Source organism: Scatophagus argus, chromosome 23 (genome assembly GCF_020382885.2).
Source record: "Scatophagus argus isolate fScaArg1 chromosome 23, fScaArg1.pri, whole genome shotgun sequence".
Lineage (NCBI taxonomy): Eukaryota > Metazoa > Chordata > Actinopteri > Scatophagidae > Scatophagus > Scatophagus argus.
In genome coordinates, this window is record NC_058515.1 from 9696171 (window position 1) to 9720363 (window position 24193).

The 24193-nt window shown below is 44.9% G+C and overlaps 3 protein-coding genes and 2 long non-coding RNA genes across 14 annotated transcripts in view; 4 read left to right on the forward strand and 1 right to left on the reverse strand.

Moving 5' to 3' along the window:
* The window catches only part of LOC124054418, a 2735-nt gene extending 771 nt beyond the window's left edge, over positions 1-1964 (forward strand). Inside the window, exon 2 of the long non-coding RNA XR_006842377.1 lies at positions 811-1964. This is a non-coding gene — a long non-coding RNA (uncharacterized LOC124054418). The remainder of the gene's footprint in view (positions 1-810) is intronic.
* The window catches only part of acap1 (ArfGAP with coiled-coil, ankyrin repeat and PH domains 1), an 18131-nt gene extending 13241 nt beyond the window's left edge, over positions 1-4890 (reverse strand). For 2 of the 3 annotated variants that reach the window (XR_006842376.1, XR_006842375.1), the window contains exons 1-2: positions 4299-4890; positions 1376-1433 (exon numbers count right to left, since the gene is read on the reverse strand). Coding sequence is in view for 1 of the 3 variants with exons in the window: in XM_046380390.1 (XP_046236346.1) it covers positions 1376-1433; positions 4299-4351 (111 nt within the window). In the remaining 2 variants the exon portion in view is untranslated. The remainder of the gene's footprint in view (positions 1-1375; positions 1434-4298) is intronic. The other variant, XM_046380390.1, reaches the window with a different exon arrangement.
* Positions 1-19585, forward strand: part of LOC124054419 — a 25428-nt gene extending 5843 nt beyond the window's left edge. Inside the window, exons 2-3 of the long non-coding RNA XR_006842378.1 lie at positions 18112-19218; positions 19571-19585. This is a non-coding gene — a long non-coding RNA (uncharacterized LOC124054419). The remainder of the gene's footprint in view (positions 1-18111; positions 19219-19570) is intronic.
* agfg2 (ArfGAP with FG repeats 2) lies at positions 7988-18863 on the forward strand. 3 transcript variants are annotated; one of them, XM_046380393.1, is made up of 14 exons: positions 7988-8339; positions 9266-9359; positions 10462-10577; positions 11129-11273; positions 11649-11769; positions 11864-11968; positions 12888-12920; positions 14872-15112; positions 16291-16368; positions 16459-16502; positions 16693-16773; positions 17118-17237; positions 17555-17625; positions 17748-18863. In XM_046380393.1, the coding sequence occupies exons 1-14, from the start codon at positions 8173-8175 to the stop codon at positions 17793-17795; spliced, it is 1464 nt and encodes a 487-aa protein (XP_046236349.1). In that variant the 5' UTR covers positions 7988-8172; the 3' UTR covers positions 17796-18863. The 3 variants fall into 3 exon arrangements, with proteins under 3 accessions (XP_046236349.1, XP_046236351.1, XP_046236350.1); XM_046380394.1 differs by having other exon boundaries at positions 7992-8339; positions 14872-15114; positions 16296-16368; XM_046380395.1 differs by lacking the exon at positions 12888-12920.
* A 922-nt stretch (positions 19586-20507) lies between the features above and the next one.
* si:ch73-335l21.1 (insulin receptor substrate 1-B) overlaps positions 20508-24193 on the forward strand; it is a 39705-nt gene continuing 36019 nt past the window's right edge. For 4 of the 6 annotated variants that reach the window (XR_006842373.1, XR_006842372.1, XR_006842374.1 and 1 more), the window contains exon 1: positions 20508-21487. Coding sequence is in view for 2 of the 6 variants with exons in the window: in XM_046380386.1 (XP_046236342.1) it covers positions 21139-21487 (349 nt within the window). In the remaining 4 variants the exon portion in view is untranslated. Of the gene's footprint in view, positions 21488-22407; positions 23236-24193 lie in introns of those variants that run through there. The other 2 variants (XM_046380388.1, XM_046380389.1) reach the window with 2 other exon arrangements.

The window sequence follows — 24193 nt, forward strand, 5'->3', positions numbered from 1 at the left end:
ATTACAAATAGTAGTAGAACTCATAAGAAGTAAATAAAAACCCCTGATTGATTGAGCACACACCAGGATTTTGCTGCTTCAGCTACCACCTGCTCTGGTAAGGCCAGTAGTTTATTGTGGCTAACGTTAGCCAACTCAAACATCAGTCTTTTTATTAGTACACTGAGTTAGCTGTCTGTGAGGATGTGAATGAGACTTTATTACACGGCAGTTTAAACAGTGACACTCATACTGATGCAGCTGATAAGCCAAAGCAGGCAGATAATAATGAAGCACTGTCACTTCATCTCTGCCAAGCAGGCAGCAGATATACCCAACAGATGGGACAGTGAAGGCATCATGGGGAGTATGGTATGCTAATGCTCTCGCAAGGTTGCCTGTCGTTTTTTTTTTTTTTTTTTTTTTGATGAAAACCACATTGGAAATAAACCAGTGGGCTACATTGTTGTTTCATCCTCTTCCTCAGATAAATTCACTCACTCACTCATACGTTATTTTTAAAAAGGATAGGTTGTACTTGATACTCCACTGCATTTTATCTGACTGCTATAGCTACTGGTTACTTTGAAGATTATACAAAAATCATGATCAGTTCCTAAACAAAACATGATGTATTGAGGCAGGTTGACCAGACCCACCCGGCTGCAACTTTGACAGCAACGAATCTGACTGTTTCTTTGATAACAATCTAAACTTTTATCCAAAATTCCATTTTTGGTCAGGTATGTTACAGCATGTTACCATGTAGTGTGGTGTCAAAGCAGATAAAAACGTCTTGTGCAATCAGGGAAATTTATCTTTCTCTTTCAGACGGTCTGAGTTCAGCTACAGAGCAGCAGCAGCACTGGAGCTGGTAAGTTTTTTTGCTCAGGGGCAAAGACGTTTGAACCCAGTTATTCCTGTTTTTTCTAAACTCCTGCATCTCCCTGCTGTCACATATAAATCACATTAAGATTCTCAGGGAGTGTTAAAGGAGCCAAGTGCTTCCTCTGGATAAGCTGTACGAGATGTGAAGAGTCTTCAGGTTAATGATTCACATTCATTCAATACCATCAAGGAAGAGAAACGCATCATGTGACCTCTCTCAGATGAACAGATCTGAAACTGTAACGTGCGTGTGAGCGCAAACACACAACAGGGAATACACGTTATCGCATCAAAGCAGAACAAGCAGTTGTTCTCTCCTGCTGTAGGACAATATGATGGGGAAGCAGCACTTGTGGCTACTTCCTGCTTACTGTCAGGTGAAAATATACCTCAAAAACCTGCCCACATCTCACTTCACGACAATTGATGCCTGTGAACCCTTCTGAAAGTAGAGCAGTGACTCAATTGTTTAAAAGTGTAGGTGTGTGTGTGTGTGTGTGTGTCTCACCTTCTCCAATCGTGTCTCGAGTTCGCTCACATCGTTTTGGACATCTTCGATTTCAGCTCTGAAACGCATACAAATACAGACAGTTTTAACGTCGGGGTTAACACACGACTCCTTGTTTTCTGGGGAGAAATCGGCGCTAAACATTTTGTCAATTTGACAGAATTTGAAGTTAAGCGAAAGGCACGGCGATGTTAATGATCGACTGCTTATTGAAGCCATTTATGAGGAGATGCTGACAGTTTTCAGACTCCTCAGGTTTTAATTTTTACATCACTCTACATTTGAATAATTTGGAACATTTTTTTCAAAAACTACTTTCTGACGTTTTATACATTAACGTTGTCTCGTTCAACACGTTTCTGTCAACTTCAGTATTCCCCATTTTCTTGCCAGCTGTGTGATTCTGTGCTGCAGGTTTTATTTTGTAGGTTACTATATATCATAATGATATCCTTACAGTATTCTTGTTTTATTATTTGCATTAAGAGCTTATAAACTTTTCCAGTAAAGACATAACAAGTAACAACACAAATCGATCAGTACAATGGAAATATTATCAAAATATGATAAATAAAAAGTGTAACTGAGATAATAAGTGCATGAAAAGTATTTAAATTGAAATGTACACATTTTAAATATAATTTGTAATCATTTTGTTAATTTTCACGGGTCAAAATAATCCTTGTAACTCAAATTTAGTTTTTGAATTTTATCCTTTCATACATAATTTCTTTTTCAAAATGAGAAAACATGTGAGCCTGACACATACGATGCTGTTTATTTAGTGGTCTTAATGGCTCAGTGAAGCTAAAGAATTCACGGTACGTTAGATCAAAAAAATTCAAAAAATTCCCACATCTTTCAGTACTCATTTCGTTCAACTCCTACTTCTTGAACAACATTTTAAAAGACGTCCCCGTGTTTGGACGGATTCACAGGCCTGTGGACTGCAAATATTCAGTGGAGGTAGAAGAAATACATGAAGAAAGTTTAGTACAGCAATATTTTGGGTTACAACATTGTATTGCAAATACTAATCAAACTTTTTGCTTTTACAAGATTAAAACAGATGTTGGCAGTGTTTGCTTTTGGGATATACTGAAAAAAATGCACTAAATCCCAAATAGATGGTTAAAATCCAAAGTTTCTTGATCATACTGTGTCATGGGGGCTCTGGTGATTCCCACCAGTAGCATTCAGTGCTCAGTGATGTATTTAAACCCTTAAGTTTTGTGTTTGAATAGCCTTCTCAACCATCTCTCACTCGTTATCTGCAAAAGCGCCACAGAGGTCCTGCAGGCGGCTAATTTGACAGTTACTGGTGTAACAGTCAGTATGTCGTCTCTTCTCTTACCAGCAGCTCAGCCATGTGGTTTCCGCTGCCTTCCACCAACAGTACAGAGAGACAGAAAGAGAGACAGTGGAAGGAAAAAAAAGAGGTTGAGCAGATAGAGAGAGAGAGAAGAGAGGAGAGGAGAGGAGGGCCTGGACAGACAGTAACTATTTGTCTTTCTGTGTCTATTAGTGTGGGGACGTTTGAATCACAGTCTGAGGTCAACTTCTCTTTTAACCAAATGACAAGTCAGCTAAAGGGGAGAAGGGAAGAAAGGAGAGGAAAATGAAATGAAAATGCCAACAGGAGGGCATTGGGGATAAAGATGAAAACATTCCTTCATTGAAGAGGCAACATGCCTTTCATTTACCTCTGAATTAGTGTCACATTTTTTTTTTTTTTGGACGAACGAGAGGAAGAAAGCAAATAGAGTCTGAGCTAAAGCTGAGTTTCCGCCGTGGTTCACCCCACAGAAAACAGACTTCCTGTCTCTCCTGTTGATCACCTCAGCACATCTCGTCTCACTTCCTGTTGGCCCTCCCACCTCGCTGTTACCAAGCAACAGGAAGCAGCACATTTGAGTGTCTGTCCCGAGCTGTCGGTAGTTTTGATCTCTTTTTGTCCTCCTTCGTGTTCTCTGCTTATCTGTTTGATTGACTGTTGTTGTGCGTGAGCCTTCCTCCCTCCATCCCTCCCTCCTTTCCTTCCCTTTCCCTCAGTGCTTCCTCAGCTCTGACACGAGATCTAACCGCTGCATGCAGCTGCCACAACTCAGACTTTCCACCACTGTGCAGGCCTCATAACTCCAATAGGGCGGGGGGGGGGGGGGATTGAAGGATTGAAATATGCCAGATCAGCTGGTGGAGTGGAGAGACACTGTGACTGCAGACAGGATGCCAACAACTGTCAGGCCAGGACACACCCAAGTTCTGCCAAACTGTCTTGAGCCACTTGCAAAACCAATTTACTGACACTTCCCTTTTGATTACACCAGATGCTGACGCTGTGATGAAAGACAATTGACTGTAGGCTCGGCATGACATGCAGAAGAGCTACAGTGTTGGCGCAGTTAGGACCTTCAGAGGCTTAAAAAGGAGACAGTGAGTGGCTCTTTGCATGGGTCAGGAAGGTTGCCATGTGTGCAATACACATGCAAAAGCCCTTGTTTCTAATGCAACGTGTTGAATGACAACACTGAATTTCCTGGGCTAAATGTAAGCTTTCTGTGCCTCCATGACATGTTGACAAGCACCAACATCAGACCTCAGATCAGTGCTTTCAGCCCTGCAGGCCTGCATGTAGTGTCCCATTCCTTTTATTCACCCTGACACTTGCAGTGACATGACATGGCTTGACCTCAGACCTAGAAAGGGCCGCTTACTGTTGGCATCAGCAGTTCAAACTGACCAATAAAGAAACATTAAATGCATTAAAGGTAATTTTTGCAGTTTAAGGTTACCTTAACACGAGGACATTGCAGTATAGAGCTTCACAGAAGAATCTTAAAGAACTTAAAGAGTGTATTGCTTTTCCCATCAATATAAAGGAGTTTGTGCACCTTTTCAAAACAGATTTTGGTGAAACTCTTACCTGAAGCGCGGAGAGTCTTTCAAACACTCCTCAAAGTCCAGTTTGACTGTCATCCTTCTGTTGTTGCAGATGCAGAAACGCTACACTGAATTTCTCTTCAGTCTTCCTCAGCCTGTCAAGAAGAAACTAAACCTTTTTTTGTTTTTTTTTTAACGCTCCACGCCGGCAGCTCGGCTCATTATCCAAGTCGAACCTTTTCTCCTTCTTTCTTCATTCACGATTTGTATTCCTCCCGCGGCTCGTCCTGCTCACTTTTCTTCTCAGCTGAAGAGGGGACACCGTGTGCCTGATCTGAACGTCCCCTGTCGCACATCCACGCCAAAAGACGACTTGTCACCGCTCATGAATGAGCGCAGGGGGTCGTCATCTGCTTTACCATTTTATAGGGCAGTTTTATCCGTGCGCCCGGTAGGAGAGGATGCTGCGAAGAGGCGTACGCAAAGTTTCGTCGGGGATAAAGTATCCTTATTGATCGACGTTCCCAAGAGAAGAGGATCAAGTCAGACTGCAGCCGGCGGATTGGATGTTTCCTCCCGAGGGTACAGAGTGGAGTCCGACTCTCTCTCCCTCTCTCTCTCTCTCCCTCTCTCTCTCTCTCTCTCTCTCTCTGTCTCTGTCTCTCTCTCTCTGTGTCTGTCTCCACACACACACACACACGCGCGCGCGCGCGAGGTCCACCCCCCTCTCACATCTCACTATTTCCGGGTTTCTTACTCATGGCAAATTGTGGTTTTTGAAATAGGAAACAAAATGAGATGTTAAACTAAAAAGTCCCTAATATGAATTCTGGACCAAATTAACTTGGCTGCTTCATGAAAATATGAAGATTAACGTGGAAACCCCCCCCCCTCGTTTGTGTTTTCTCTGCGTTGCTGTTTGTGTTTGCGTCTTTTCAGTTTCAGCGAAATGTAAGCTTCACTGGCACAGGGACTGGGTGTGTATTCTCGTCTGACAACCTCGTCTGTTTTGCTTTTGTTGAGGTGTGACAAAGGCCGACTATAAACCACCATCTGAGAACAAATCCATTCTATGGAAGTTCATTCCTGCCGAGTAAGGGAAGAAAATAGATTCAAAGTGGCACATGACGTGAGGTGAAAATTCATGTCACATGTCAAGTCGAAATTGTGAGACTTCAGGTGAAAAATTCAAACTCACTAATAAAAACCATGAGATAGTCAGTCCATGATGAGATAGTAAGTTAAAATGTTTAATTGCTAAATAAAAACTCTGACTTACAGAGTTGAAATCATGAGATGATAAATAAAAACTAAGACACACACCTCTAAATTATGAGATTATGCTGTGTGAAGATTATGAATGAGCTACCGAGTGAAAACATACTTTACTAAATCAAAATGTGAGATATCAAGTCAAAAGCAAGACTTAAATTAGAAATATAAAATGGAAATGCACCTGACTAAATCAAAACATAACCTACTAAATCAAGACTTACTGGGTCAACAACATGAGTCACTAAGGCAAAGATTATAAGTCGAGATTATGAACTGACCCTGTCTAAACACTTTAATTTGCTTTTGGGATTTTGTGTGTGTGTATGTTTTTCTCTGGCAGAAAGTGGCTTCTGAGTTTCACAGGTAGGTCTTGTAGAAACTCAAAACAACCCATGTCAAGGTGTTGGGCAACTTTAAATAAGCGCCCTGCACTTTGTCATCACCAGCACCACCTCAGACTGCAGTCAGACACTGAAACCTGTGGTTGATTCCTGGGCAGGGAAGCATAATTACAGCATCTCAGCTTGGCTTGCCTGTCTGCGCGCGTTACTTCTCTGTGTTGTCATATCTATCTATCTATCTATCTATCTATCTATCTATCTATCTATCTATCTATCTATCTATCGATCGATCTATCTATCGATCTATCTATCTATCTATCGATCCATGTGTGTGACACCCCCTGCTGGTCAGACACAGCCACTGCAGGCTTGCAGTGCCTGACCATCTAACCGGAAAACGTTTTCTTCCTTCACTTCTGTTCATCTCTTGGATCATCTTTTATTTTCTTCCCAGCGTGAGTCTATCTGTCAGAGAGGATCACAGCACCGGTGATGTCTCCACGGACCGCCGAATGGAAATATCACATGCCCTTAGACGTCAGACAAAGGGCGTAGTTAGGACTGTTGTGTTGCTAAGTTGCTTCGTCAAAATAAACAGTCTGGAGATGTTCTGTCCAAACAAAGAGATTCGTAAAATATTATGGCGAAGAAAGATAGGTTAAAAAGAAACACAATTCAGCTCCGGGATCAGATTTTATGTAACTTTGTGAAATGTACAACTAAGAATATCAGTTAACTTTTCCTTTATGAACTTTAGATTCATCAAAATGCTTTGCTGTGTCTTTCCCTTTCCCCAGCTCTCCCTTTAGAAAAATCTGTCCACACTCCAAGACGCGCTGGAGAGTCAGGAGCGCAGCGCTGCGCCAAAAAAATGGTGGGCGTGTGCGTAAATGGCGCACGCAAGGAGCGCAGCAAAGTCAGACACTCAAGACAGACAGGCGGTTCTGAAAGAGTAATTAAACAGCTGTTTTTCTCAGGTTAAATTTGACTGCTATACAGGCTCTTATTTGTCTTTGACAGGAGATTCCCCACGCATCTGCCCAAGTGTCAAAGCAGAAACAGTTTCAGGTATCATGGGTTTTTCAAAATAAAAGCCTGGATGGCATTTGTAGAAAACATTTGACCTGTAGCACCTTTTAATCTCAACTGTGCCCTCAAGAACGGTATTGCCTCACCATCTATAGCAGGGACCGGGTTGTTACGGCATAGCTACTTAGAAATAAAATATTTGCTATATTACACACATTAACCTGCTTGGGGCTCGGTGCAAAAAATGCACTGTAGGCCCCCTTTTTACACTTTGCTAAAACACAAATGTGTTTAAGATGATGCACAGTGTAGGTGACTGCATTCAACTGGAGTGTTAAAAGTATCAAAACGAGATTTCAAGGATGTCCTGGTTAAGCTGCTGACCATAAACAACTGCGACATCCTCAGTTCATGTCAGGTCAATGACATTTTGCTACATGTCACTCCCCCCATTCTCTCCCTCCCCTAATTTCCCATCATTTCTGCACTGTCAGTTATTAAATAAAGGCACAAAAATGCCAAAAAGACAAGTTAGATTTCCTTCTACAAGACAAGCACGCTGACTCCGATTACAAAGAGTCATAAGATCCTGTTGTGCAGCTTTATCTTATCACATGATCTTCCTCAAAAGTGGGAGTTCAGTCTCAAATTTTAAACCAACATGGATGAGGAAGAAAATATGGAAATGTTAACATCCACATCTCTATGACAACTGTGCGAACTCCATCTGCTGCTGGAGGCCACAGTCGCTAAGCGGACCTTGTGGTGAGATTGTTTGGCCATCTGCTCTTCAATCTTAACAGGAAACTTTTAATTTTTTCCTGTAACTGACATTTTTTTCCATCTTTTCTCAGTATCTTTATGTCAAAAGTGCTCTGAAAATCGCTGAATCACAGAAAACACAGAGATACTGGAAAATACCTTGACCTACTAACAGATTGATGAGGTAACCAGCGCTTAAATTGGAACACATTTTTAAAGAAACAGTCAACCTACATGTAAATTTGACCGTTATCTAAAACGCAACCTGCCTTTTGCTCTTACTTTGAAGGACCTCTGTAGCGTTTCCGGTACACCTGCAGCTTTGCCTCTATTTAACTTGACGCGCCTCTCCTCCGCGCAGTCTCGCATTGAGGGTGAAGCCGCATAAACGCGTTTGCATAACGCGGGCGTGAAGTGCCCCATGTAGTGGAACGGAGGGGCTTCAGGAGGTGGGTTACCGGCTTCACACCGAGCCTGGCTCTCAGGCACCCGGTGGGGAAGGAGAGAAACATGTCGAACCGAAAGCACCGGGACAACCAGGAGATCTGCGCCCGCAAGGTCCGGGAGCTGGCCCAGTCCGGAGTAAACAAACACTGCTTCGAGTGCAACCAGCCCGGGGTTACTTACACCGACATCACAGTGGGCAGTTTCGTGTGCACGTCGTGTTCCGGAATGCTGTGAGTAAGGAAAACAAAACAACAAAAAAAAAACATCCTGCCGCGCCTCCTGGGCTTATTTACTGCACATTTTAGCATCAGTGTGAGGACAAACACATACTGATGGAGCGGTGGAGTAAAAGTGGCAGGCCTTTGATTACACCATGCGCCACGCAGAGCCAGATTTACTGTGCATTATTTTCTTTTTCCCAGGGAGTGTTGGTGTGATGGTGGCGGTGGTGGTGGTGCAGCAGCCGAGGTTGTGTGCGCAAATTAATTTACGCAGTGTCCACCTCTTTCCTCTCTCTCTCTCTGTCTCTCTCTCTCTCGCGTGTCTTCCAACAGCTTCTTAAACGACAGACCGATAGTTGGTCATTTTCCAGCTCTGAGTTACGGTTTATTTCGTCATGGTGCAGGTTTGACACTACAATCCCCTCCCTCTCTCTCTCTCCCTCTCTCTCTCTCTCTCTCTCTCTCGGCTCCTCTCCAATGTGGGCGCGAGTGTGTGTGTGTGTGTGTGTGTGTGTGCTGTCACATTTTGTTCTGCATGTTCAGCTCAGTCCTAACACTCCCCAGGAAGACGGTTTCAGCACTTTATTGTGCAATCTTGCACACAGTAGTGTCCCATTTTGCCCCCAGCCCCCCAACCCCACCCTCCTCCTCCTCCTCCTCCTCCTCCTCCACCCCTCAGCATGGACACAGTAAGAGCTTATGGTTAGTGGGAACATGCATTGCTCTGTCACCAAGGTGTGTGTGTGTGTGTGATACCTTATTTCACACCAGTCCTGCCTGAATTCACAGCCACGTGCCAGATGTGTCTTCTCCCACCTTGCTGTGTCCACCTTGTCCCGTCTCAGGGGCGAGAATTGACCACGTATCTTTCATTTTTCATTTTATGCCTCACTTGCCTCTTCTGTCTCTCCCTGTCTGTCCTCTTTGTGTCCCAGGAGAGGCCTCAACCCTCCCCACAGAGTCAAGTCTATCTCAATGACAACCTTCTCCCAACAGGAAGTGGAATTCCTCCAAAACCATGGCAACGAGGTGAGTGACACTCACTCCCCTGTAGCCATGAGCTGCAGCTTATCAGTCCCTGTTTGTTTTGGTACAAGTTCAGGTTTTAAACTCACACTCTGGTACTGATATGTAATATGAAGTCTCCCTCATGGCGACCAGTAGAACCAGTCTTTGTGGTCGGGTTTTTTTTGGGAAAAATGCAACTGGCCAGCTCGCACGGTGCCAAGAAACAAAAGGATCGGCACTGTCTGACCCACCCAAACCACCAGCTGTTCCCTCTGTGTGTTCAGGCCAGTGGTTCCCAAGCTTTTCTAAACCAGGGCGATCCGCTCAGCGCAAAGGATCCATATTGAAAGTGCTCATGTGCTGATTTTATTGCTGGTTAATCTGGTGAATATTTTCTAAGTTCAGGTCTATGATGTGTCAGAAAATATCTTCAAATAGCTTTTCTGTTTCGTAGACTGTTTGAAATTCCAAATTATTCGCAAAAGGCAAACAGGAATTGAGAAGAACTGGAGTGATTAAATATTTACTCTGTGTGCTCGAAAATCTATTATTATAATAATCACCAAATTATTTTCTGTATTGTCAAATATTAATATGGGCCTCAAAAATCCAGTATCAGTTGATCCACTGTAAATTTTTGCTGTTTATTGCTCATTTCCTGTATTTTAAATGAAAATGTCACCTCATGTTTTATATGCGGTGGAACCTTTTTTTAAAAGATGGACCCATTTAGGGAGCCACTGGTGTGGGCAGCACTCAGTCCCGAGCTTATATCACACAGGTAAAGGGTGAAGTGTTTCACCTGTAAAGATGAGTGCTGACCGTTTTTATCAGCTCTATGGTGGCCAGGATGTGTGTCTGTGTGTCAGGTACAATGTGAGGAGAGGCAGGAGTGTGTGTGTGCAATGCAGCTTTTTTTTTTTCCCTTTTCCTCTCCACATCATCCTCTGAAGAGCAATCCGGCCGGTCATGATTCATTGAATTATTTGCCGCCCTCTGAATATTGAGTCACAGATGATGTCCGTGTTGTTCTCTTAGGCTGTCAAACAAACGCAGAAGTTGGTGTTGCTGTATGACCTGCCACCGTCTCAGGTAGAATGTGTGTGTGTGTGTGTGTTTTCAGGTCGGCAGGAGGACTTGGCTATGTGTGTTTGACCCAAAGACGGACGGCTGCTCCGACATGAAGGACTCTCAGAAGTTCAAAGAGTTCCTCCAGGACAAATATGAGAAGAAAAAGTGGTGAGAATTTTGGTGTGACATGTTAGTGTGATCAGACTTTAGTGCTGCGGGCTTACAGATGTATGGGACAGCAGCTAGCAGTGATTTTGTATGCTTTAATCTCTAACTAATATGTTAGCACGCTGGCGTTTAGCTCATAGCACCACTGTGCCTCAGCATTAAAAGTTTAAAATATTGATGAATTGTCCAAAAATTGTTACAGAAGAATTTTCTGTTGATTTTCTTAACAACTGATTGATAAGAAACTATTTCAGCTCTCTGGAAGTGGAAAGAGCATAACAGGGAACAATTAGGCCCAAACAACTTAAGGCATTTGTTCCAGATTTAGACAACTACAAACTGAGACGCCGTAGCTCAACGCTGCTTTCACGGTGGGAATAAAAGAGCACTTATTGTTTTGGATTTAGTTTCAAGTCCTGGAAAGGCTCTTTGTTGTGGTGTTTGATCGGTGGGTAACTGATTAAATGTCAGGCCCTATTTGTGCTTTTTTTATGGGTCCAGTTAGTCACACATTCTCATTTTAACAGCATTAAGTGACCCGTCTCTTTCAGGCATTATTCTAAAAGCAAGAACCGCAGGGACGTCGAGGGTCCGTGGAGCCCGGGGGTCCAGGCCATGCCTGCTTCCCACGGTCCCTTAGTGAACCAGGCCCCGTCCCATAACCTGCCCCCCAACGCCAGGTCCACAAGACCACTGGTGAGAGACCTTAATGTGTCCCTATTGTGCATGTAATAAACTGAGAGAATGAGGACTGAAGTGAGAAAGTGGGTGCACATGGTAAAAAAAATAAATAAAAAAAAGAGGAAGTGAGAAAGATAGAAGTAGTTCAAAGTGTCCAAAAAAGAAGAACAGAAGAGAAGGTGAAGAAACGACCTGAATTCACTTCCGCACTGCAGCTCAGAGACAAAAACTGATGGGTCGGACGGCGAGAAGTCCAGGTAGCTTCGACATCAAAGCTGCTGCTGATGAATTATTGAGAAAGCATGAAAAAGACTCGCTTCTTCTCCCTTTGTGTCTCTCTTTTTACCTTTTTACCCACCTTCTTTCTTTCCTTTCCGCCTCGCCCCGTAGTCTCAGTCCCAGTTGCCGTCATGGGATCGAGCTCCTGCGATCTCGCCTGCCGACATGCGGACGGACGTGTTCACGGCTCGTCCATCGCGCTCCCAGAGCTTCAGAGATCCCCCTCTGAAAGGTGGGAGGTGGATCAGTATCAGAGGAGTTGATATTTTTGGGGCTGAATGTGATCGATCCCTTCGTCTGTTTGTGCTTTGCTTTGTCTGATGCAGATCCCACGCTGTGCGGGATAGAAAGACAGCGGCCGGGCTCCCTGTCGTCAGCGCTGGGAGCTCAGAGCCACGCCCCCTCCTTCCCCGCCCTCCCACGGCCCTCAGGTGTGTGTCGTCCCACCCCTCTCCTCGTCTGTTATTAAATTAGGTTCTTCTTTACCATTAACACAAGCAGTCAATTTCAGCTCAGTCCCACATGCACTGTGCTGATGTTTCTAAATACTCACCAGAGCACTTTCTGTGAATTAAACTATATATATATATGTATATATATAACTGTGACCTGTTTATTAAGATTTACGTCTTCAAGAGGAACCAGTGTACTTGGGTTTGACATCCTCAAACAGGTTGGAGAAGTTAGAAAGTGCTGACACGTGGACTGACAGGGGACTGGCTGAAGACAGGAAAAAATGCCAGCCTTACTCTTGGACAGTTTTTATCTTTTACTAGAAAGAGTTTTAGCAACTTATGTCTGATTAGATGAAGCCTAAAAACTGCAGTAGTCTGTGCCTGAATGTACAAAACTAAGAGCTAATAATTCTGATATTTGTGAACCTTGTTCCTCCTTCTGTGTGCACGAAAAGATAAAATAGATACTGAACCCATTTATATTCTGCTCTGTGAGGCTCTAGCTGTACAATCTGGCCCTGCTTAGTGTCAAGTGTGTCGTCCAGATTGCTGATTGTTTTCGCTGATTCTCACTGATGACGCCATCCGTTCATCTCTGTCTTCTCAAAGTGTCACTTTGGAGGAAGGACGAGGCAGTAGTAATTTTTTTTTTTTTTTTTTTAAAACCATGTCAAGGAGCTCCATGTCATCATATTAGCACACTGGGTCTCTTTTTTCCTCAATTGCAAAATCGAACAAACTGCTCAGCCGGCCACAGACGACGTCAAGGACGGCAGTTTCATATGACGTCAGTGACACCTTCTCCTCTCTTTTGCCCACTCCTTTATCCCTCTGTCTTTTCTTGCTCTCTCTCTCTGTCTGTCTCATCTCAATATCTCCTCCTCCGACCTCGTAGCCAGTAGCTCTTTCAAAAACCACTTCACTTTAGGTAAGACATGGCACCAGCCGATGCATTTGAGTGTGTGCTGAGTGGCTGAGATCAATAAGCTCTTGCTCGTGCTCTGTCATTCATAATGGAACGTCCGATTTGTGCTACGCGTGCATGTGAATTTGGCTTTATTTTAGCGCACTTTGAGAGGAGACCCGGCGCTCTGTACTCATTCAGCCGTCCGAGTCACAGCTGGCCAGTGTCACATGCTGCATTCGGGGTCGATATTTTTCTTCTCCAGTCAGGCTTCCCCACTTCAAAGCCCACATCTGAAGGCCGAGTGGGTCAAGGAGAGATGAACACACACACACACACTGTTCCCCCAGAGGAAAAAGAACAAGTTTGAAGTAATGCTATTTATAGGCCATAGCTGCTGCTCACGCCCGTCAGCGGAGGGTCGCTGACATTTCGCACCACGTTGGCGTCGGAGCTCTTAAAAACTATGTAGGGCACAGCTGTAATCCCACGATACACTTTAACATTACAAACAAGTATTCAAGATAGTTGAGGTATGTTTGCGAAGATAGACTCTATCTCGAGCCCTGCAGCGGTGTATGATCACATCCCAAAAACATGCAGCTTTACTGTCGCATGCTTTATATCTCCAGATAATCTGCATCAAGCCTGGTCTGGCCCGTGTCTCCGACTCCTCAGCCAACAGGAGAAAACAAGCTGTATTTAAAAGGGAAAACCAAAAGCCATTTTCATTCGTATCCCCGTGCTGATACTAAGCATGCTTTGTGGCTGTAATGTTTGTGGAAAGCTTGCTACCTGCAAAGATGTGAACTGTAGTTTCCTGCCTTTGTTACCATCTAACAGTTGTGTATTTGTGGCTGGTGCTTTTGACAGCTGTCCAAGAACTTGTTGGCTCACTGGTGTGCCTTTTGATTTTTTTTTTTTTTTGTTTGTGTTTCTTTTTTTTGTTAATGCTTAACCACGATGAAGGTACATGCTGCTTGATATGTCAAACTAATCCTGCTTTGGACAAGCCTTGTAGCATGAAAATGTTAAAATAGCACGAGATAAATGGCTTTGTGTGCGCTGGTTTACGTGGTCTGATTTATACAAACAAAGAATTGATCTGGATTTAGCATGACGAAGCTCTTCGTTACTCAAATAGCATTTGAGATGTTTGTTTCAAGTCACTTGACAGAACAGTCTTACTTTAGAGTCCGTTCTGTTGTTGTTGAGCCGCTACATGATTTTTAGCAAATGGAGTTAGATGCTCAAATTTACACTTTTTTCTCAGAGCACTTTTCAGACTTATCATCCATGTTGGCTTGAAAGGCTGAATGGTGATTATAAAAAAAAAAGAAAAGCTTCAGAACACCTACTAAATGCATTTTGCGGTTTTTCATCCGCTGTTTCTGACGTCAAGAATGAACACTGAACCTCAGTTTTTAAAGCAACATGGGCGAAAGGTTGTTGACGAGCTTCAGAACTGCCACTAAATTGGCCTTGTGGGGAGTTTTTTCAAGTTCATCCTGAACCTTTTAAACAGCAGATGGAAAAAAAAAAATAAAACAGCATCGCCTCATGGTTTGACCGTGATCTTCTTTAGCAGTTGGAGCTTTTCATCAGTTCATCACTGTCGTCAGCAGACGGTGTATGCAAGTACTTGTAATGAAATCTAAAGCTGAACATCTACAATTCATGTTCTGAAATACAAAACATCCCAATTTTATATCTGCTTTGTTTCATGAATTTAAATAGAAATGTAAAATTAGGTCACTTGTTTTGATTATGTTATTTTACCACTTCAGCACAGAATAAAACTAAGATTGAGTGGATTTTTGCTTAGCTCTTTCTAGAAACCTGCAGAATTAGTTATGAATATGTTGTTACCGGCCCTTCAGGTTTTAAACCTCCAAACTGTGGATCACATGTGACTTGCAGTAGACCTCATCCACTGTCTTTGCACTGAAGCTCAGTCTGGTTTTCTCGCTCACAGGTCGCACAATATCGGCCTCGGGCACCACGGGGCCATTCAGGGCCTTCCCCAAGTCTCTCAGTGTCGACTTTGGAGGTCTGAACCATCCCCAGGCGCAGCCTCTGAACCAGTCTCTGTCCCAGCAGCAGCCTGGAGGCGTCGGCCAGACGACAACCCCGGCCAGCAACTCCAACATCCAGGACAAATACGCTGCGGTGTTACAGCTGGACAGCGTCTTCTCTGACTCGTCATCATCAGCTGCAGGTGGGAAATATCTTTCTTCATGAGTAGATGCTCTTAATGTTCTAAGTACTGCACTTTATATTATACTTCTGCTCCAGATTTTGCTTGACATACACTATGTAGTCAAAAGTATTGGGACACTTGGCCATTACACTAACAGGGACTTTAATGACATTAGTTTCTAAAAGCTCAGACAGCTTTGCAGCTATAACAGGGGTGTTTCTGTGGAAACACAGTCATGCTGGAATGGCCTTCCCCAAACTGTTGCCACAAAGTTGGAAGCACAGCACTGTCCAAAATGTCTTGGTAGCCCAACCCCAGAGAAACAGCTCCATAAAATGGTGTGTCTGGTTACTTTTCTCTGTATGATGCACCAAACTGATAAAACACAACACACTGTTTAAGATTAAACCAGCCTCTCAACCTTTTTGGCTTATGAAAAAGCAGCACCCAGCGGAGGCCCATTATCATGTTTCAGATGGGTTGTTAGCAGTTCAATCAACTGTTTTCACTTTAATAACTGAAAGGGGTGGGAAAGGCATCTACTAAGACCCTCCCAAATAAAAAAAATAAGCTGTAGTGGAGTATTTTGATGTTGTACTTACACTTTTACTGCAGTAAAGGACTTGAGTACTCCTTCCACCACACAGTAACGGGCAGATAGCGAGGCAGGGGGAGAGTTAGAGCATGCGTGTGATGCAGATTGTCACGGCCAGCTCAGCTAGATTGCATAACATCCTTACTCCAAATGCCAAGACTTTTAACAGCTGAATTATGCTCATTGTGTGTGCTCCGGATCATAGACAGACTTGATTCAAAGGACTTAGTTGATATATTTTTAAAAATCAGCTCCTATAACAAAGGTGGTGATTTTTTTTTTTTAACACCTGGGACTCATGTGAGAAGCCCTTAAGCTTCCTACGAGAAGGTTTGTTGTTGTCCACCTTCAGCGCAGCCTGCCCTGTCTGGCAGAGTAATGAGGTTATTGATTTTCTGCCTCAGCTCGGTTTGATTCATATCAAGCAGAACAAAGAAACAATATTTTATTCAGTGGATTTGTAATGCTTTTGTTCTCCGATGACTTACACGCTCAGGATCAACCGTTTGAACTCTTTCTGAGAATTTCCACTCACATTTCAGGACGGTCTCAGCAATAGATCTCTTAAATTGCCTCTCACTTTGTGTGAAATGTATGTTTGCAGCTCCACCTGGTGGCCCTCCACAGTACAGCACCATCTTCGGCAGCAGGCTCTCGTCCAGCTCGACTCCTGCCAGGTAGAAACAAAAAAGACATCATATGGGCTTTTGCTTAACAGGAGCCCTTTAAAGATCCAGCCTCTGGTTTTTCTCTACCTTTTCCCCCAGTTCCCCCGGCGTCGACACAGTCTCCGGCTCCCAGACTTTTGCAAGTAAGCACAAACCGCATTGATCCCTCCTGCCAACTTGCCGTATTTACATTCATCACCTATTTAGGATGCATGTGTGTGACTCAGATCAGTGTTGGTTTGAATAGACAGGAATGTACCACCACACACTGTGAATGACACCTCCTCCTCCTCCTCCTCCTCCTCCTCCTCGCTCTCTCCCTGTGTGTCTCAGATTTCCCCAACCCATTCAGCTCCAGCTCCCAGCAGCCCGTTGCCCTCTCCCCCAGTAACCCCTTCAGCAACGCATCAGGAGGTGAGACTCGCGCTCCTTCAGACATTTCTCTGCCACATCCTTCCTCGTTTGCATCAGGAGTACTTTGTAGTTTTGAAAGATGATCAAAAGTTTTTGTTTTTATTTTAGAGAGCTTTTTGTGTGAGTTTTGCTGTTCTGTATGATCTTACAGTCAGATTTGACTTTTAATTAACTGATCAACTGTTTGTATTTTAAAAGAAAGCTACAGATTTTATTTGGAGTTGAAACAAGCAGTTTTTCAACTAATTTGTCTATGACAGACGTGTAGTTTGTAATACACGTACTGTACATCTCACTCTGTGTGTGTGTGTGTGTGTGTGTGTGTGTGTAAAACTTTTCTCCAGGGGAGTCCAGCGCGTTTGTCACGTCGCCCACGTCCGTTTTTCCTCCTGCCGCCTCCTTCCCAGCACCCGCTACCCAGAATGCATTTCCCCACGAGTCGGCCAGCAGTCAGGAAGCCAATGGTAAATTTGATTTGTCCACTATTTTGTGCGAGGTTCAGACAAATTGAGAAAGTTGCCTCAGCCTACACAAAATTACAGATTGATCCATAATGCAGAGACCCATGAGGAAGGAAACAACAACCTGCACACATACTGTAGCTGTCAGGCTGACCGTTTTGGACCCACTTCAGATGTTTCATTATTTCAGTGTCCACTAACAGCAGCTCTTCACACACTCACAGAGCTGCTGCCTCTGCGGTCTCTGCTTTCAGTGCTTCATCGCACCACTGAACCTGCTTTTGTGTTTTTTTTCCTGCCATGTTGCGTGTTTGTTGCAGGTTTTGCCTCATTCGCTGCGTCCGACTCCGAGTCCAAAGTCCCGCGGCCGATGTCGGTGAACCCGTTTACAGTGAGTAGCAACTTCAGGGGTATAAAAGGAAGGGGCTAATTGGTGTACCACCTGAGCTCTCCTTTTTTTTTCTACAAAGTCCACAGTGCTTGTTCTCACCGTGTCTCTCTTGTCTTTTTCAGGGGAATGTTTACCCCAGTCGGGGGACATCGAGAAATCCTTTCATCTGACCCCCTTCCTCCCTCCCTGCACCTAATGTCACCCACCCATCCATCTCTGGGAACCGAGGGAGAAGTGAACTTGAGGAGTCGCTGCCATTTCAATGCCTTTGGAGTATTTTCACACTCTGGGGGAAGGGGGAGGGTTTGACCCCCCCACAACCCTCCTTCCTCTCCCCCTCTCCTCTCTCTGTCTGTGTTTACGTGTTTGTGGTGGGTAAAAGAAAAAACAACAAAAAAGCCTGTGTGAATGTAATTATGAAATTCATATATGTGTGAGAGTGTGTGTCCCACCCCCTCCCCTCCCCTGCTGTTAATATGTGAAAAGGTGCGTGTGTTTGTGTGTGTGTGTGTGCCAGTCGACGCCACCTCAGGGCTCTGTGGGAGTCGCGAGTACACGACAGCCTCTATGATTTTTGCAGAAACACACACGTCGCTGCTGCTGTTGCTGCTGCTGCTAATTTGCTTTCATCTCCTGTTTCAAAGTGCAAAAAAAGAAAAAAGAAAAAAAAAAACGCCCAGCCTGTCAGTGAACACGTCCTCGTTGTCTTCTCCTTTAAAAACTCTCAGCCGTCCAGCGGAGAAGCCAGTTGAGACTCTGCGACACGAGTTTCTGCAGATGGTTACAACAGCCTTAACAGCCTCCTGATGCATGTTATTTAGGGTTGGAAGATAAGACTGGCTTTCCTCTGTAGTGGGTGTGTGGAACACGTTTTGCATTCTTCACTGTTTGGTTTGTGTTTTGTTTTGTTTTGTTTTGGGGTTTTTTTTGTCCTTTAAAGGATAAATCTATGCTTTCCACTCCTTGGCTGCATGCGCTTAGAGGGCTAAAAGGAGATGCTACTGAATGTAAAAGCAATTTCAAAAAATAACTCATATAAATGTGTATATATCTATAAAAAAATATCATTGCTTCATGTACCGGACCAAAATGTTTCTTGCTTTTTTGTTTATCCTTGGTTTAAACTACATGGAGGCGAGGTTTCTATTAATTTGCCAAATAAAAAAGAAAGATTCATGTAACAACATATTTGTAATGACAAGTATTCATGTTCATAAAATCAGTTTGTTGCTTCTTAAGACAGTTTGGCTCTGTGTGTTTCCTTCTCTTTACATGTAAAACTACAGAAGTTGCCTTAAGATCTTGAGAGGCTTGTGTTTAGAGGCTGCACTGACTTCCTCAAACAGCAGGGGGCGCCTGATGTTCAATTTTCTCTGACCTCGTGCGCAAGGTTACTTACGGATGCATATTACATAACAACACAGATACCGCATGAGAGTGCAGTACAAAGATAGAAACCCTTTCAGAGACACCAGAATGACCGTTTCGAGGCAGTTAAATTATTCATTTTAAAATTCAGATTAAACCCATTGCATATGAACAATGCGGGCGGTCTGTGCACCATTTGATGGGATTTATTGGAGCCGTGCAGCAGTGAGTAATGGAGGCTTCACTGCTCAGCCAGACAGTCGAAACAGATCAAAAGCACTGAAACCACAGACGGTCTGAATGCTGGATAAAACCCGTCTGTCTCAGTCTTTTTCGACTCCAGCAGCTCAGTATCTTGTTTGTGCATCAGTAATCGTTATAAAATAAAACTCCTCCTTATTCCCGCAGGATTTAATGAATTCACTATGAATGTTTGGTTTTATATGATTAGATTTAATGCCACTTCCTGCCACGCTTAATGTAGTAAATGTTTAGATTTGTTCTTTAAAAGTGAATCTGATGACATATTAATAAGGCACAGAGGAGATTTTTTTTTTCTTTTCTTGTCTTTTCACAGTAAATAGAACAGGACACACTGAAACAGTACTCCACACACGCGGGAACTGCTGCCGCCTTCACGTGCTGTGGGAAATATCGCTTCTCAGTGAAGTGAACCTCAGATGAACTCCTACAGCAGCACAAGAAAAGGATATAAACGGGAAGGTTGTTTTGGGTATCCACTGGAATTACTAACCTTATTACAGTGAAGTTTATTGTGAGCAGCTATGGAAGTTAGAACAAGAACCAAGACCGAGTTACTAACAGGGAAAAGCAGACTGCTGCACCAGCACCCACACCTTCAGGTTCACTGTATGAACTGATTGAAGTAGAAGTAATTTGATCAATTGGGAGGTTTTTTAAAAAAATTACACCACATACTGTAAGTAAAATATCAATATCTTGACCCACCTCACATTGTGCATATTCCTAAAAATTAAATGACACACACACACGATCTTGGTGCCAAAGAAAGAAACAAATGTAAGTGTGTCTTATTTGAATCAAGCAGATAATTACCAGTATAAAGTGCTGGCATAGGCCTACATTCTCACAACATCTATTTATCTCTGCTCATTTGTGTGTTGGTGCATGTGAATTCTTGTTTATTTTTACTAACATTTTCCAATATTCTATTGTTGATGTTTGTGGAGTACCTTCTCGTTACATACCTGTGCACACATTTCTGTATTCTAAGCTACATATCTGTAAACAACTTTCTAAGTTATTACAATAAAGACAATGCAAATAATATGCAAGACTGCACTAATCACGTAGCTGCCAGACAATCCTGCATGTATCTTACAATCCTTGTTTATCTTATTTTCGTTTTTCGATGTCTTTTCATATTTTCTTGTTTAATTTATCCTTAATTCAATTCGAATGAATTCAAACGAAATAAAAAAAAACATATAATAACGTTGGAAGCTCCGCTGTCCGAGCTGGGGCTGGGTCAGTGAACACACCGGCGTTCTAGAGTACTAAGCGGTGAGTGACAGTCTTGCTCCACGGTAGCCGCTCCGCTCCTCTCCACACTACGGCGACAAGAGCGGAGCCGAGCAGAGCTGTGTGGGGGGGCAGGCGGTCAGAGAGAGAGAGAGACAGGCAGCGTGTGCAGCGGGATGGGCTCTGCACTCTGTGATGTGCAGTAAATGGGATTAAACCGCTCAGACAGCTCTTGGAAACACTGTCAGCAGCAGCAGCAGCAGCGGTAGTAGTAGTGGAGAGAGTAGGAGGAGCTCCGTGCCGAGCCGTGCCGCATGTGCTCGCTCGTGTGCGCCTGGAAAACTTGCGCTGCTCCGTCCGTCTGCGAGCGAAAACAACCAAGAGAAGAGGATAACCAAGCGTAGCTGCAGCCGCAAACAAACCCTGGCTCAGGTTTAACCTCCAGGACTCAGCTGTAGCAGCAACCCCAAACCGACCTCTGCCTCCCCTCTCACGTCGGTGTGGGAGAGAGGGAGGGGAGCGGGGCCGGGGGATGTTTGAATTACCTCTCTGAAACTTGCAGAAATACTACAATAGCAATAAAAGAAGTCGCGTTTGTTTGATTTTTCTTTGGTGGGGATTAGAGGAGACATTTGGCGTGTCATGGAGAGCCAAGCGGGCGAGCACCAGAGCTGCGAGGACGTGCGGAAGAGCGGCTACCTCCGCAAGCAGAAGTCCATGCACAGGCGATACTTCGTGCTCCGCGCCGCCTCTGAACGCGGCCCGGCCCGCCTGGAGTACTACGAGAGCGAGAAGAAATTCCGTGGCAAGGCCCCCGTCCCGAAGAAAGCCGTGGCGCTGGAGCTGTGCTTCAACATCAACAAGCGGGCCGACTCCAAGAACAAGCACATGATCGTGCTGTACACCCGGGCCGAGAGTTTCGCCATCGCCGCGGAGAACGAGGCGGACCAGGACGAGTGGTACCAGGCCATGGTGGACCTGCAGTGCAAAAGTAAGCGAGACACTCACAAAACACTCATGCACGCTCGCACTGCATGTATGCATGCACGGCACACAACTGAGCAACTGTACGAGGCTCCCGCATGAGAGAGGAGAAACGTGGCAGTGGCTGCAGAGCGGAGCGGCGGCGGCGGCGGCGCACTGCAGATCGGGACATGTTTGGTTCCAGTGTTTTGGATAATATGCGGGGATTATTTAAAAACCATTACAGCTCGCCAAGCCAAGTTTACATAGTCTGTGGCGCGTGTGCACTGCTCTTTTAAGGTTGTCAGGATTTTAAGCTGGGTGGTGTTCATTTCCACACTTCAGACAGTTTAAAGTTGTTTACAAGCGGCCTCTGGCGCGCGCGCGTGTGTGTGTGTGTGTGTGTACACTTGCGCGCTCCAGATGCACTGTAGAGCTTATCCTCCACACCAGCCCTTATCACACCGGTGTCAGGTCAAGATATTTGCTCCTAGTTTGTCCTCCAGACTTTCTTTGGGTTTTTTTTCTGTCTCTGTGGGCCTCAGCTGTAGTCCGCTCTTTCCCAAGTCAACTGCACAAACACACCCTGCCCTCTTGTTTACTTTGCCTGCTGTGCTCTTTCTGCTGACACTGCAATATTACACCAGAAGGCATTGATCTTAGAGGGAGGGTGGGTGGGGGGTGTCCCAAAAGTAGTCGAAGAAGAGCACCTTTAACACCTGTCCCCCTCAGAGACCGTCCAGTTCATTAAATATTCATATTTATCTCTTGATTGAATAGTAATGAGTAAGCAGCTTAGCTTCTCCTGCAGTGGATTTATTCAGTGCTGTCTCATTGGACAAATGCACTCTCCCACCCCCCCACCTCTACTTAAAAAAAAAAATCACCCATGTAGATTTTTCTCAAATAGTGTCTATCAGCCGCTGTGCAAACACAGCTGTCGGAGCAACAGTGTCAGCAGGGCGACTTCAGATCACCTGTTAAGCCCCCACCTCGCTGTGAGAGAGCAGACGGGCCGCAAGGGACACGAGTGACGCAATCTTGGCAAAGCAAGGTACGAGTTCAAGGTGCTTGTCACTCATGACCCTCCTGCACTGTTACACAAAGCAGCTGATTGCTGAGCAGAGAGAGCGATCCGTTTAATACTCCCGTTCTCTTTTGAAACCCCCGGAGAGTAAGTTGTTTCGAGGTTGAAGACAGGGTTTGGCTGATTTACGGGCCACCGCCTCCCCGCTGAAAAGATGCAGGCTGCCAGGAGGTGCATTAGGGGAAATCTCGTGGAAACCCTGCAAATTTCTGATTTGGTGTCAAGGTTGTGTACACCCCCCACCCCCCTCCGCTTTTACACAACTGGGTCTGTGTGCTTGTTTGTGTGTGTGTGTGTGTGTACAGCCCACTTTTCCCAAGTGTGTGGCAATTTCCCACAAAGACGGGAAAGCGAGAGGACAGATGTTGGAGCCGACACTTTAAAGCCTAGAAAAGTCACTAAGTGCTTGTGCTTAAAGGTCAGACGTACAGAAATCTTTACCGGCCTGCTGCTCAGCAGGTGAGCGCGCCCGACCGTCCGAGGAAACCAGACAAGCGGCCGGCCGGCTCAACCGTCATCATGAGTCCTTTGTGAAATTACAGGTCCGCTGTGCTGCGCTGACGGCTTCTCATCTCCCTCTTTTGTTGCTTCGAGTGTTGGGTTTCTCCTGTAAATCACACTCTCAGACAGCGACAAAGGGCTGCGGCTGCTGCTGTGTAAAGGCACACGCTGGCTGGCATTTTCTTGTGGTATGTGCTGCAGTTTCTGTTCATACAAAAATGAGGCCACACACACACACCCCACATACACACACTTAGACACATGATCCAGGATTGTGTAGGGAGAGTTCCTGCAAGAGGGGGAGTTGTTTTGGGCCGCCGACTATTGCTGCCTAAACCTGCATGGGCGAAAATAGCTTCAATGCACACACACACACACACACACACACACACACTGAACACTGTCAGGATTCCTGCCTGTAATAACCCTCCTCTAGTATGTGCAACTCATACACAGTTTCAAGTCTTCGGTGTCTGTGTGTTGATTGAACCTCCTCCCCATTCAGCCTTCACATCTACACACACACACACACACACACACACACACACACCCACTGTCACTTCTACCACTGCTTGTCCCACTGGGAAGACAGAGGAATTCACAGCCTGCAGAATGAGCACCGGGCGATGCTGATGAGCACAGAGCCAGTAGATGCTGCAGTGTCTGTCTCACATACTTTCCAAGAGGGCCACTCCTTCAATCTGATACCTGTGTAGCTGCTCATATGAGGCCCCCCGGGGCAGGGGTGGTGGTGGTGGAGCGGTTTCTCAGCAGTACACTTCAGATGAAGCACAATACTGTACACATCCATGCTGTCATACAGCGCAGCGTCTTCCATACTGTGTTTGGGGCCTGGGAAACTCTGCCAAAGCGGCTCAGGAACCGTCTAGTATCGTACAGCCTGCCCTCGAGCCGGCGGTAATTGCACAAACATGAGCCAGCTGCCGTGCAGGGCGATATTAGGATCCCGGTTATTTATTCAGCTGAGTCCAGTAAGACCCTTTTGGGCAGCGAGTACAGTATCAGGGCTTGAGGGCAGCTATTTGCTCAACTGTTAGGAGTCAGTCGAGTGTGTAAAGGCTTAACCTCGATGAGACGGGCCAAGCTGCGGCCCGCAGTCGTTGTCAGGAAAACTGTCAGCTCAGG